This window comes from Helicoverpa zea, chromosome 18 (assembly GCF_022581195.2).
Source record: "Helicoverpa zea isolate HzStark_Cry1AcR chromosome 18, ilHelZeax1.1, whole genome shotgun sequence".
NCBI classification, from domain to species: Eukaryota; Metazoa; Arthropoda; class Insecta; order Lepidoptera; family Noctuidae; genus Helicoverpa; species Helicoverpa zea.
In genome coordinates, this window is record NC_061469.1 from 5706543 (window position 1) to 5720847 (window position 14305).

The 14305-nt window shown below is 36.0% G+C and overlaps 1 protein-coding gene across 10 annotated transcripts in view; it reads left to right on the plus strand.

Annotated features, from left to right (window-relative positions):
- LOC124638996 (rap1 GTPase-activating protein 1) overlaps positions 1–14305 on the plus strand; it is a 267806-nt gene that overhangs the window by 239133 nt on the left and 14368 nt on the right. For all 10 annotated transcript variants that reach the window (XM_047176199.1, XM_047176196.1, XM_047176195.1 and 7 more), the window contains 2 exons: positions 8978–9182; positions 12686–12870. In XM_047176199.1, the coding sequence (XP_047032155.1) occupies positions 8978–9182; positions 12686–12870 (390 nt within the window). The remainder of the gene's footprint in view (positions 1–8977; positions 9183–12685; positions 12871–14305) is intronic.

Consider the following 14305-nt stretch of genomic DNA (forward strand, 5'->3'; position numbering starts at 1 on the left):
CTTCTGAGAATGAAAACTAATTCCCGAAGTAGTTGCAGGAATTCTATTTCGATTCAACAAATTTCGAAATTCGAACACGCTCTATTCCATTTACGAACTTTTAATTCTCCATTCTGATTTTTTCGACGTCGCATCGCGTGGTTTGTTCCAGTGATTTTTACTACCTTGCACTTTTTAATTTCTTTAAAAAGTTAGGCGCAGGATTCCCATTGAGTGGTTGTGTTTTGTTTTCTTGTGTGTGGCGCGGATTTTATTTGGGCACTCATTACTAGGTCTAGAGCTTAGTAAGCTCATAATGGCATTCACGAGTAGCGCGGTGCATGCGAAATTAGCACTGCAGCATTTTTGTGCAGCACAATGATGCAATCCCAGAGCTCAGCATTCGCTTTGTGAGGGAAATACTCTCATTCACGATTGTGAACTTTTTGAATAAAGCCATATTCGCTGGTAGACGTGTGTACGTCCGTGGAAGTGGTTCATTACGTGACGTTCGCTTTAATGATATACATTGCACTAGACGCGTTTTGTTTTTACTTTTGAACATGACTTCGACACGGTAAAGTTGTGTTGGTGTCAATAATTGGAGAGTGAAGGCCGAGCAAAGACTATATCGATCACAATGGCAGTAATCTATTATTCATATGTCACTAACGCGCCATTCAGTACGCACGAGAAGTTACACAATGCAAAAATAACGCGCATTCGTGGTAGGTACGCATTTGCGTCACTGTTGTCGGAACTGCACACGGTAATGTACCGACGCTACTAACATTTGAATATAGATTAAAATTTAAATAATAAACATTAATATTCTTAATTCAAAATTTTACCATAATGAGGTACAAACTGAGACGTCCATATTATTTTAGTCACAACTGCTTAAATTAAAACCTCCTTCGTTTGTTCTTTGCCTATAACCGCCATGAGATTTGAGAACCATACACAAAGGTTCTATTCAAACATGAAATAGGCTATGATGATACAAAGATTCGTCGATGGTATCACAGCTTTGCCTACTTACCTTGAGACAGAATGGGGCGTATTTCTTACATGTTGGAATTGAAAACAATAGCCAATTTTCTACTAACACGTTATTAGCCCGGTTTGTAAACAATGTTAATAATAGAGCAACGTGAAATATCTGTTACACACGCAGATAACATACGCTACTTAGTTCTATTGCGAATTTCAAAACTGTATAGAACATTTCGTGGAAGAGAATGTGAGGAAATGTATCCTCATACGTATTTATATTATTGGGTTCCTTAGCAAAGTAAATGAATATTTTAATGTAGAAAGGAAACTCAAGAATTTTCCTCAGGAAAAAAAACATTGTCAATTTTATTTGTAATTTTCCTATGATCGACTTTTATACCTCCCTCAAATCTTATAAAAAGATTCAAAAAAAGCAGATAAACAAACAAGGCTCGTGCTGCAGAATGTTTTTTTTTTTCTAAATGAGGACCGAACTGATTAAAGATTGCAACGCTCATTTAACGCTCCGATAAACGCAATTACTCGCTGGGGATCTAGGAAGAGCTCTTTTCGCTCTCATTCACGTTTTTAATGCTACCTTCTGTGTCTTGGAATTTTAAAATCAGATTTTCTTAATTCTCTGTAGTTTATTACCTACCCTATTTTATCTCGCTGTATAACAAACTGTGAGTTAGGCAACAGCGGTTTCGTTTTTGAATTGAGAATCAACCGCCATTGTTGTTCTGTCAAATGTCAGCACTTGAAAATAGAACACAATTATTTCTAAATTCGTTGATCATAAAATAGTAATGATATATTCTTTGTTTCTTATTCATAAATAGAACTCTAAGAAATAGATCCATCATTTTTATTTTTAAATCACAAATTATTAAATTAATTTTCAATTTTTGCATTGAGTATCACTACATAACTTATGCGCGAAAACTGCTCTCCCTAAATATAGTGTTCTTGATATTTGAATACAAAATAATATTTAACAAATCTTGAGTGGGTCGTTAAATAATTTTATTGCCTAAAGTAGCGGAGCCAACTACCAATAATCATAAACTGACGCTATCGGAACGTGTAACCGTACATAAGAGTATTATGTTATCGAACTTTTGATGTACGTACGTACCTGGACGTGAAAGTACGATTGCGGACCTGAAATAGCCTTTTACTGAACACCTATTACATAAAGGTAAAAAATGTGCCTACATAAAAAATACCTCATCATGTCTTCGAGTTATATTAGGGTCATACGAGCAATCATTTCACGACATAAGCAGAAATAGAGGTACAAGTTGTCTATCACAACATTTAACTTCAAATCTCAAAATCAAGTTTGAACAACAATCGCGCTACCCCAACAAGTTCTGTTTTATCATTTCGTGGAATTCTGAATAGAACTTCTTTAAGGCTTCAGACACATTGCATTCTCTGGAACCGCCGCAACCGTCATTCACTCTCAACGTAATGTTTAAATAATGCCTCCGTTTGATATTGTAGGAGCCGTGTGAGGTACCTTTATCTCGGAAACGAGTAAATGGCACAGCAATATCGTTAGTATCAGGCGCTGAACAATGGTACCACGTAGACGTCCCCTCGCTATTTAATGAACACGAGATATCCCCGTTACACTGTCTACGTAGATAAAGCTCAATACTCATTCAAACTTTTTGGTTATTTGTGTATGAAGTTTTGTTGACAGGCTGACGATATATTACCTTTGCCTTTCAGTCATGTGTCAACGATCCATTTTCAAACAGCGTTTGACAGTTGGCGCGATTTTCATAGACATTTAGTTCATGTTTAGTTCACAAAGGTTTAGAGACTTCAGGGGAGAGACAACAGAAGAATGTTTCGTATACGTGATTTTATCAGTTTTCTATTAATTTCGATGGTAATATTTTTCATTATTTTATTAACATGAAACAAAAATAGGTAACAAAAGCCTGTATGTGTTGTGTATACGCTCATGATTTTGAAATCAAAGCTATAAATAAAACATCCGGCATTATCTTATCATCATAAAAATAGATAAAACAATGATTGGTCAGTTATTATAAAATTGTTAACCTTCGATAAATATAATTTGTTGTCGTCACAAGGATACAGGCACGATGTTATGTGACGTACAACGAACGGTTACAATTGGAGTGAGACTCGACAACAATGCTCGAGGATGCAGTTAAGCTTATCTCTTATCATTGTTTGAAATGAGATAATGCTGTCCAGCTTTAGTGCTTACACGTGTTAAGTTACATGATTCTCTCATTAACACGTCACGGTTGTTTTGAAAATATTGAAATGTTCACTGAGTTGCGCGTCATTGGTTTTGTTGTCTTTCTTTGTTTTCGTCTTTAAAGGGAAAATGTATGACTGTTCTTACATAGAAGTGTCTAAGCTCGAGCCATACAGAATTATGCTGATGTCTCAAACTACGTCTGAGTTCGGTAAAAATAAAAAAGTGAAACATAAAATATTTCTTAGAATTATTTTAGTTCTATTTCAAAAGAATATAAGACTTGCCAAATTTAAAATTGGTATTGTACATTTATAGGTTATTTGAAAGAGAAAGCCAACATTCAGGCCTCTTGGAATGCAAAATTTTCCAATAACGAAACAATTCAAGTTTCAATAAAGCTGTGGCAGAGGGCTGCTTCAATAGAAATTTCACAGTAACCATTATGTCGTGCCCTCGACAATGTAGTGTAAACGAGGACCACATCCAAGCAATTTACTTTCCAACGCAAACCAATCATGGGCCGATGGCGGCACACTCAAATAGTGCTTCCATGTCGCAGCAAATACTGGCCAGTTGGCTTTTAAAGAGTTTACATTCTTTTCTATGTCATTCTCTTTTCTGTGGAGAAAATAGCTTTACACGACTTTTGTACTCTGATTAAAGCACGCGCTATTCGAATACAACATTCCGAAGAACTTTGCAATAATGCTTTCATTGCAAAAACGCATAAGACTTAAAGCAGTGGTAACTGAAATTAATAAATCACTTATATGTTATAGTGTTTATGTTACAAAATTACTGATAAAACAACCATTAGAGTGAACCAATTAAATTAACAATATGACGTTACTGTGATGTCATTCAACATTTCCATTTGGTGGATAGCAATAAACCGTAATATTTATGTGATGAGAACACAACTACATAAAGTTTTTCAATAACTAAATGGAGGCTGCATTTGCCAAATGAAATACTCTATTTCAATATTCGTTTGTTTCTATTTAATATTGTAGCTAAGAATTCTCTTTCAAACTTTTTGCATGAAAACGAATGGTGACGATGAATTGAGGACCTTGTTTTCTGAGAAATATCTTTTTTAGCAAAAGTAAGCATGTAAGACGTAGATATTTTCTTTATTAATTTTATGTCTCCACTATAACGAAATTACATAATTTTAGTATGTATTTATAGACAAAAGCAAGTCAGGTATTGTGGGAGTAAAGTATTAAAAGTAAATGATCTTTCATAACGTAAATAAGTAACACATTTTCTTCAGCCTTGACTTAGTTATTCAGACGTCTAGTCCATAAAGCCTCGCCTATGTTCTGTTTAGTATAAAGACTTTATTAGGTTATTGTGAAACCTGTTGCCTCGAAGCTACCTGAATGACGATTCGCCGAAACATCACTCTATTGACGTTTCATTGCCTCTTTGAAGGCACACTTGTTTAAATTCTAGACTTATCCAATTTCAACTTTATTGCCAAGAACATAAAGTTGTAAATTAAAGATGAAGTGCATGTCTGTAGAATATGCTAGAACATGCATATTAAGAGTTATGTTTTAGTTATAGGGGAGGAAATTACGACGGAACTGAGTTGTTCAATAGTGCATGTTACAAGCTGATTCTGTTAAAATTAGTTTGCTGATTACAGATTGTAGATGTTCGCAAGTGAACCCATATATTGTAAGTACTCCTTGCATATGTGTTGCTAGCTTTTGACGAATCGTGAGACCCTGTAATAGGTCTATATGAAATAAAATAAGTACTTAGACTTTGACTACATTATTGTGACATCTATGGGGGAGTTTTATATACAGCAGTGGATTGCCTATGGCTGAAAAGTTGATGATGATTAATCATGTTATAAAAAACTGAACAATAATATTCCACATTTAAGAAAATCTTGTTTAGAAAACGCTACATTTTATAAGTAGGAGGCATCAACTCGCATAAGGCACATAGCCTACAATATCGTTCACGGGAAACTTAAATTCCTGCATTTCCCTTGGGGTTTAATTTTAATAAGTATTCGGAAGCTAAGAGAAATATGCGGTTTGAAATTTTCAGAACCCGGCCTTATATTCAGGGAAAATTTTGAGCATCTACATAATACCAAGTTTTCATTTTTCTGTAAAGTTTTAAGATCGCACTGTAGCTCCTATTACCCCACGCAATAGTAAAAGTAATAAATGAAAATGTGATTGCGTATAAAACAAGAAATAGGGAATATTTTGTTGCCTAAGACTCGCGCCTAAAAGCAATAGGTAGACAATTTTTCTTTATGGTCTCATACCTTTTGCGGACGGCATTCTTACATCGCCATAGAAATAGCGTTTCTAAACACATTTCATGCCATAAAGTTTTTATTTCCAAGTGAAACTTTACGCGGCACGGAATTCAAGATTCTAACATTTTGTAGCTCGTGGCTTTTTTACGCGTGGTAACTAAAAATCTAATCAAATCATTACAAAAATAGCCCAATAGAACCGATTTCTAAATATAGTTTACCGAAATGTTACGAGCGATCTAAACTAGTGGATGCAGTCCGCCCGGGTTAGACGTACAGATTTAGCACCAAGCATTTCAGTATCAGTAGATTATCTTTGTTGTTCTACGCTACACAAATAAATACCCGAGAAATTCCTGTAGGCATTTTATATACGGAATACTAACAAGACTAAATAAACTAGTCTATTCAAAAGTCAGGAGCGCAAGCAGAATATTTAAATCAGCTCATCTTTTTGTTCGCTAGTCTTCTTTTAACGTGGATGCTAGTTACTCGGCTATGAATTAGCACCTTGCCAACGTTTTGCATCAAAATGTTATACACCCCTGCACTTATACGTTTCATGGAACGCGTACACCGAAACATACCGCACTAAATATGTACAGTTGGTAAGAGCAAGTTTCTTTTGCTAACGTAATTAGTTTTTTTGTCCCCACTTCGTGCAATGAATATTTTTTCAACCAACCGGACTGGCACTTATGTTGCCTCATTTCTTACGGGTTTTCTGTAACACTGGTGTTAATGATAACATAATTAAAAGTACATTTACCCGTCTCCCTACGCAGTATAATTACGAGAAAACGATGCTCCAATGTGTTTCAGGTGCGAAAACATTTTAGGTTGTTTTATGAAGCTTCCTGAGGTAATGGATTCACATACCCGACTGAATACGTAGCGCCACAGAATTTTGACTGTAATTAGAACGGATAAATGTTTTTGTGTTACTACTTATGCAAATTATATTTATACGGATGTTTAAGAACAGTTGAATGGTACCTATTGCAGAAAATTGTTGTGGAGAAACGCTATAAAGTATTTTCTACTGTATTAAAACCTTCTAGAATGTTCAAAAAACGGATTAGCTCTCATGAATTACGTAATGGCTTTAATTACAGAATTACCCAAAGTCTAACTTTAGTGGAACATTAATGTTGTGCTAGCAAATAATCTTCTGGTGTACGGAAATTTGTCTCTCGGTTTAAGTGAGCCGCGAGAGAGAATTATTCGTGTCATTTGTTTGGTATTAGATGCCGTAATTAAGTGTGGCGGGCCTAATGATCCCAAAATGGGAAAGTTAGATAGTTTATTCTTACGTTTGCTGAAAGACATCAAAGAGATTTTTCTCTGAAGTGTTACGAAAATATATAGTCATGTTAGTGTTTTAACCAAAAATAGACAGTAAGCGAACTCCAATAAAATTTATTTCGATTACGGTGCAATAGTAATATTGTATGTATAGGTATCAAATGAAGAGTGTATGACGGTAAATAACTGACGTTGTTGTCGTAAAACTGTGTACTATAACAATTGTGTCACAAGTGCACAGTTACAATCACGATACGCATTTGCAATCGATAAGAAACTATATACGTTAAAGGCACACTTTTGAACCTGTGTGAGAAAATATTCTAGAATTCTTGAAAGGCAAGTCGGTCGAATCGTTCTAATTTGGAAGAATATATGACATTTGACAGAATTCGATTCCTTCGACGCGGTAATTTCTGATAGGTGTGCGTTCACCATAATGTTTAACGCCTCTTATAAAAACTTGTAGCTACAGCAAAGCAACGTGAAGCCCAACAAACACGGATATTTGATACACAAAATCCGCACAATTACAGTAGATAGGTACATGTCTTCACCAATAGGTAATTATTCCATTTTTTTACTTGATTTCATTAATTTTCTTTCCGTTCCACTTTGACTGACATTGTAATTAACATAAAAAACGGTTCTAATTGCAAATAACCGTCAATCGAAATTGGATATCGCTTACGCTGGCTTCTATTGATTGATAGTTTTGATAAATAGCCACAAAGTACATAGAAAAGATATATTCATACATATTGGAAATAAATAATCAGCTTTGTACAAATAATTAAAAATTGGGGCAAAATAATAGTTGCGGTTGGTATATTTTCATTGAATTATTTATATTCCAAACCTACAAATAAATGCAAATTTAATTCAAGCGGTACATGGAAACCAAAATAAATAGGAACTATTTGTAAAACTCTGTTTACAGCCTAGTTTATATTGAAATAGACCCAAATATGCTTCCGCTTTCAATAAATTTGAAGGTAAAATGCAAACAAATAAGTTTTCGAGTCTATTGCATTTGATCATTTTTACGTAGAATCCGATAGAATTGTAGATTTTTACGTGGACACAGATTTTTAATAACGTAAATTGAAGAGCAACGTAACGTATTGAATTTTCATGCTCTCTATTTAGATACTCCATGAACATGTTGTTATCGGTTTTTTGTTCGGCAGTTTTACTCTGTTCAGTGTTTTCGAACGTAAAGTTTATTGATAGCTTTAGTTTTATAGTGTTAGAATAGTTGAGATATTTGATTGTTGCGGTTGCGTGCGAGAGAAACACGGCGTCAGTGACGTCAGATTAATTTGATCAAAGTGGAAATGGCCGGGCATTTTCCACGCTACTTGTTTCGAGTTGCTGTCAACGGTTCGGCTAATGCTTCCGTCGGCTTCCAATTTTAAACTTTTGATGGTGTTTACGGTCGAGGCACAATTTATGCCCCAGTCAATATTACAGAATCAATTTGATCATTTCGTGATCGACTGCGTTTCGGTTCAACGGAGTCACCTGTTTCGTTTATTTATTGATCGCTCTGAAAACTGTTTTGATTGTCACGTTCGGATCCTATCAATTTGCGGTTTCACAAATTGTGGGTCTCGCAGGGATCTCACTGCGTTCCCAAATAGTTGGATGGGTCTACCGCGAATCAAATTGTGCGGATCGTTACAGTTAGCGTGAATAGCTACAATGACGGGATCCTACGGTGCGAGTTCAATGGACGACGCGTTCGTCACGCTTACTTGCCCACCGTCAAGATTAGAATTAAGTATAGCTGCCTTTACTACTTCATCTAAACATTGAACAGAAATCATGATTTGAACGCATTTATCGTATGTTCAACAAACTGGTCAATTAAGCCTTTGAACTGCACGCGGATAGTAAACACGCTTTTTGATTACCAGTGCGGTGAAAATCGAATGCTGCTTGGTTGAAAATTAAATGCCCACAAATAGAAATTCCTTTCGTAATTACTGGCGTCTAATCAGATGAGATTTCACTCAATGGACGCTTTATCTACATATGTAGTTGTAGTTTACTTGGCGTAAATGTCTTGTAGACTAATAAATTACTTAGATACTTAACTATTTAGTGAAGATTAAATTATGCTGAATCATGGTATTAACAGTTATCTTATTTTCCAGGTTGGGCGGTCAGAAAAATGTCGCTCGGTTTCGGCTGGCGGTACCGGGAGTGCCACCATCGCCGACCGGCACTCGTACGCGGAGGGCAGAGTCCCAGCGCCCCATGGGCCTCCGCCCTCGCCTGGCGCTGCGGCCGCGCAACGAAAAGTGGCGGCCGCCTGCCTTGCAAGTCGTCGTCTTCTGGAAGATACTCTTGCTAAAAATGGTAAGTTTTAACAACACACATTATAAAAAAAATCTCCAACACTTTTGTTTGTTTGTCTGTTCGTGCGATTTTCATCAGCAGGTGGTGTAATTCATCTATACTAATATTATAAAGAGGGAAAATTTAAAACTGTGTTTAGGGGGTAATCTTTGGAACCGCTGGTCAGATTTAAAAACCTCTTTCACTGATAGATAACTACAATGTTCCTGAGTGCCATATGGTATATTTTATCCCGGTAGATACGGGCAGTAGTTCCCACAGGACGCTAGTATATTTTTTTATGTATCCTTGAAAAATGGGGTTAAGTCCCTAGTTACATTAATCGTAAGTCTTTTATTATGAACTTTGTATCTTTAATAGTCCAGTGTCGTTGAAAGAGGTCGTCATGAAACGACCGTATATCACAAACTTGCTGGCACCTTGTTAATTATAAATCTTCTTTCAAAATTATGTCAGAGAGGGCCATGTTTCGCTCTAATGTTGTCACTTATACTCACTTCCTGACACGACTATTATTTTAAGAACTCTTGCTAAATATGGCTAAGCTTAGCAGTAGCTATTAGCTTTTGGTCTTTTGCTTTTGGAGTCATAAATAGCTTTTCTAAAAACTTTTAGGTGTAAATTTTCATTATCTAAAGTATTTATTCAGTATTATTTTGTAAATCAAAACAAATACCGCAACATACTTCGGTGCTTCAGACCACACAAACCAAAATGTTCAGATACTTAACCTTTGAAAGTCGGATCATCTGAACGCTGACCAACGAACTGTCTTAACCATAGTGATTTGTTCTCAAAGTACGCGCCATTCGCTGGACCGATAGTTACCGAGCGATTTAACTAAATACCACTATGTACTACACTAGAACTTCGCTTTACAAACTCTGATAGAAGGATTTTCCCACGCATTTCTGCTTATTCACTAGAGATATTTTCTTTAGAGACTATCACAATGGTAGATAATAGCAAGGCATTAGAAGTATAAACTTGAAGAGACTTTATTACTGAGTAAATAAATGTACTCATCTCTCAACACTTATTCATAAAGTACTTCTCTAAGAGTGCTTATTTATATTGCTAACAACCTAAGTTTCCAAGCACTAAGTTGAAGTAGCAATAAAACAAACATTGCAATTACGCGCATAAACCCATCCCTTGCAGTTGTTAGAATCCTCGACGATTATTAAAATTCTCATAAGAACACAATGCATATAAAAGGTCTGTTGACCCGGTCATAACACAATTAGCTACTCAACTTGATAGCCATTATGAAATAATTGTTCTTTACAAAAACATTAATTCCAGCAATTTAGCCTTACAGATACCCAGTTTTGTAGCATGCCATCAAAATGAGTTTTAAGTTACAAAGCTTTAAAATGTAATGAAGTACGTCTAAACTTTTAATTAGTTGGTTCTTATCAGCCGGTCTGTACACGTCAAAGAAAGTTGATTCAAAGCACTAGTTTGTGATACAACAAAGTTGCAGGAAGCGGTTACGTTCAGGAATACAAATAAGTTTTGGAAAGTCAACGCAGATGTATTTGTCAAGTATGCAGTTGTACCGACAATGTTTTACGTTGACTTGAGTTCGCGGTGAAACTTGTGTTTGAATACAAAACTACTAGAAACTGTATTTTAAGATTTTTGGGATGCGTACAAGAATAAACAAAGGCCTTTTCTAACGACATGTCGAACAACAAATTACAAGCACGTCATGTTGTTACAGATATTGATTGATGTTGCGTTTCTAATGGCCGTTGAGATGTTTCAAAACCCATAGAATATAAAAGTAGGTATTTACAATGTAACCTTTGTAATACAGAAACTTTCATCATTGTTACAAACGTTTGGAGAAAGTGAAGGAAATGTTGAGAACAGAGGTGTGAAAGTATTCTGGTTCAGATTAACTGCTTGATTATTTAAGAGCAAGACGTGCTAATGCCCACGTCGACTCGTTACAGGATTAAATATTTCAACCTGTATTTGAACCCGTTTGTACTGTCATTCTATTTAGAAGTAAACTCCGTATTCTGTCACAAAACTTTTGTTTTAGTGAGTTGGTATCTCTATTCTAATATTAGTTGATTTTACGTTCATCGGAAACCATTCGTCTCTCAGTTTTGTACGGAATATTTTAGTCAATTAATGAATTCCGATAATGGAGTGCTAACAAAAAGCTTTTGAGTTATTTTCGTCACAAAACTTCTTAGTGAAACTCTTTTGTTTTTCGACAGTGACAAAGGTAAAACTTCAATTCCGCTGGATTTAAAAATAGTTTCCGAGCACTAGTTAGCTGATTAAAACATTAATTAAATTAAATGGCGCAGTTTGCTGCACGGGCTATATCTTGGGAAATCAGGCCAATTGCGGTTCTCCTCTCGACTCAAAATCGGCTTCCCTGACGACTGTAATTTCCGTTGATAGTGTAATGTGAATTTATATTTAATTTGATGTTTAGAATTTCTTTAAATGTGGTAGGTACAGGCAATTTTTTTGTAACCCTCAAAGAAACCAGAACACTTTTTCTTACATCATTCCTTGACGTAAAAGCCGTAGGTTTTTCGCATACAACTCACAGTAATAGGGGTCCTTTGAAAGAGGACAGTGGGAACAATGAGGCCCCGCAGGACTATATTGAGAGTCATGTAACAAAAAAATCTTCTGGACAAAAGGCGGTCTAGACTAGAAATGTCTTGTTTGAAATTAGATGCGGTCCTTAGCAATGGAGGGGAACCCACCCCTTCTTGTTTGCAAGCCAGCTAATCATTGATATTGACAAGTCTTTGCCGTTGAGCTCGGTTCATTAAATCTTTTGTTATTTCAGCGCTTGTTGGCGTTCGTTGTCTAATTAAGGATTGTGTTTGTTCTTTGGAAATATTGGTTTGTTTTCTTTGGGATTTATTTTTAGTTGCGTCGATTTAAATTAAAAGCAAAACATTGAAAATACCTATATACTTACCTAGGTTCTTTAAAAAAAGAAGTTAAACATTTTCAAATGCTTTTTAAAACGTCCCTAATTTGATGGCTGTAAACGCGTATGAAATACATTCAACGGACGTGATGACTAACGAAAACTGGTTTTGCTCGAGCAAAAAAATACGAAAACACATCCTCAGTTACTCACGAACAAAGCAATGAAGTATTTTGCCGAGTAAACGTGTGTAGTTGGAGTAATTATAACCATTTGTTACACAAAAATACTTCACATTCAGTGACAATTGTAACCTTGGGCTAGCACTGTTTGGACCTCGAAGGATTTCCAAAGTTTCCATACCAAGTAAGATCGTAATCTATAAAAATAATTGGCTCCGTGACTTCCTTAAAGATTGATTTATGGTTTAGAATGAAAACAAAAACCATGTAGGAATTCTATTTTGCGTGACTAAAAGCTGCAGCAGGTATTTAGAAGCAATAATTTTATACAGTAAAACTTTCTAAGGTAGTTGTTTTAATTCACGCTATTTTGGTGGAGGAAAATAAATAACACATGTTTTTCTTTACAGGAACTCCACCGACGATAGTTTTACCACCAGTTGGATACTGGGTGGATGGAATGGAAGACACTCCCCCTGAAGGCGAGGACGCCGAACCTCGAGCCCAACCAGGAACCCCTCGGCAAGCTGCGAGGCGGCATAACATTGACACCGACGACACCGCCAAGTACTACAGGCGATTCTTCCTCGGCAAGGTAATTTAAACCATACGTTCAAACACTAAAGCACATTTCACTTCACACCTAAAACAAGAAAAGACGATCTCCTTAAGTGCTGTTGTAGAAAATAGCGTATTATTAAGTTAAGGAAGCTCTGGTCCACTTACATCTTCAATTTCTATAAGGTAAAAGCTTTTACCAGCTAGAGTTTACATTTTTAGCTTTTCTTGTGAAGAAACACTGTCTTTAGCATCTGCAGAAATTCACATGGTACTTGGAGTTCACTTTAAAATATGACAACGAAGAGCAAAGAAAATCAGATATCATTGATTTGAAGCGAATGCTTACATCAACCTCAGGAATCTTCGTGCGGAAAGTCACGTTTCAAAGGTTAGGGCATGACGAGAAGCTGCGATACAACATAATAAATACACAAATCAAATCACGATTTAATTGCTTTCGTGACCAGAGCGTACTTTCTTCGAGTGGTTCAAATGGACGAAAATAAAAGTGGTATTACAAAACGTGTATTCGAACGATCTGACATTTGCGCGCCACGCTGTCTGCGGCCAGGAAAATAAAACCAACGCATGTTGGCAACCGCTGTGTGCCAATCGCACGAATGCTTACATACATTATTAACGTGGAATATTTAAATCGAAACTTTCATAGGACCCTACGCTAAAATTCGACGAGATTAAATCAGTTATTTTGAGCTTCTAATCACGACTTCATGACATTCAGATTACCCCAAAAAGATAACAAGTTTTCGCAACTATACGCCACGAAGTTTGTTGTAATTTTAGGGACGTGTACAAGTACTGGTGTAACACGATTCGGGTGCACTTTAGTTAAAAATAGTATGTTAAAACATCGCTGCTGTCCACTTGATCACGTCTCCCTTGACATCGTATTGTAAATGAAATATCTTTGCTGTCACGTCAATGTCGATGGCCTTTTATGCCTTGACCTCGCGAAAGGTCTGACTGCAGGCAGGAACAAAATATTAATAATTACTTTGCCTCTCTCAGTAAGTACTTGGACAAACTGAGCTGAAGAAAAATAAGTAAGAAAAATCCGCAGTACCTACCTATTATATGCGAGCGGTTTCTCTAGTTACATCCAACTTTCATATTAGTTTTTGTCCATATAATCCTGATTAGGTTTTTTGTTGTCTATTTACAAGATACCCTTCAAGCATTCAGTGAATTGCACCATTGTTTAAAGCTTCTAAGTTTTATTTCACATGGGTGTAATCATTTCATTCTTTTATAATGTTATCGCAGGCTTTACATCGTGCCGAGCATATGATCTATATTTCACTGCGCGACTGTACAATGTCAACTAAGACTGAGGACATGGTAGAATACCGAGTTAAACCATTGCTGCTTCCAAGCGTTTTTGATAAAAACCGTTACAAATATTTGTACAATTTTATCTCCCTTTTATAAGAAGACGGACGTGTACCATA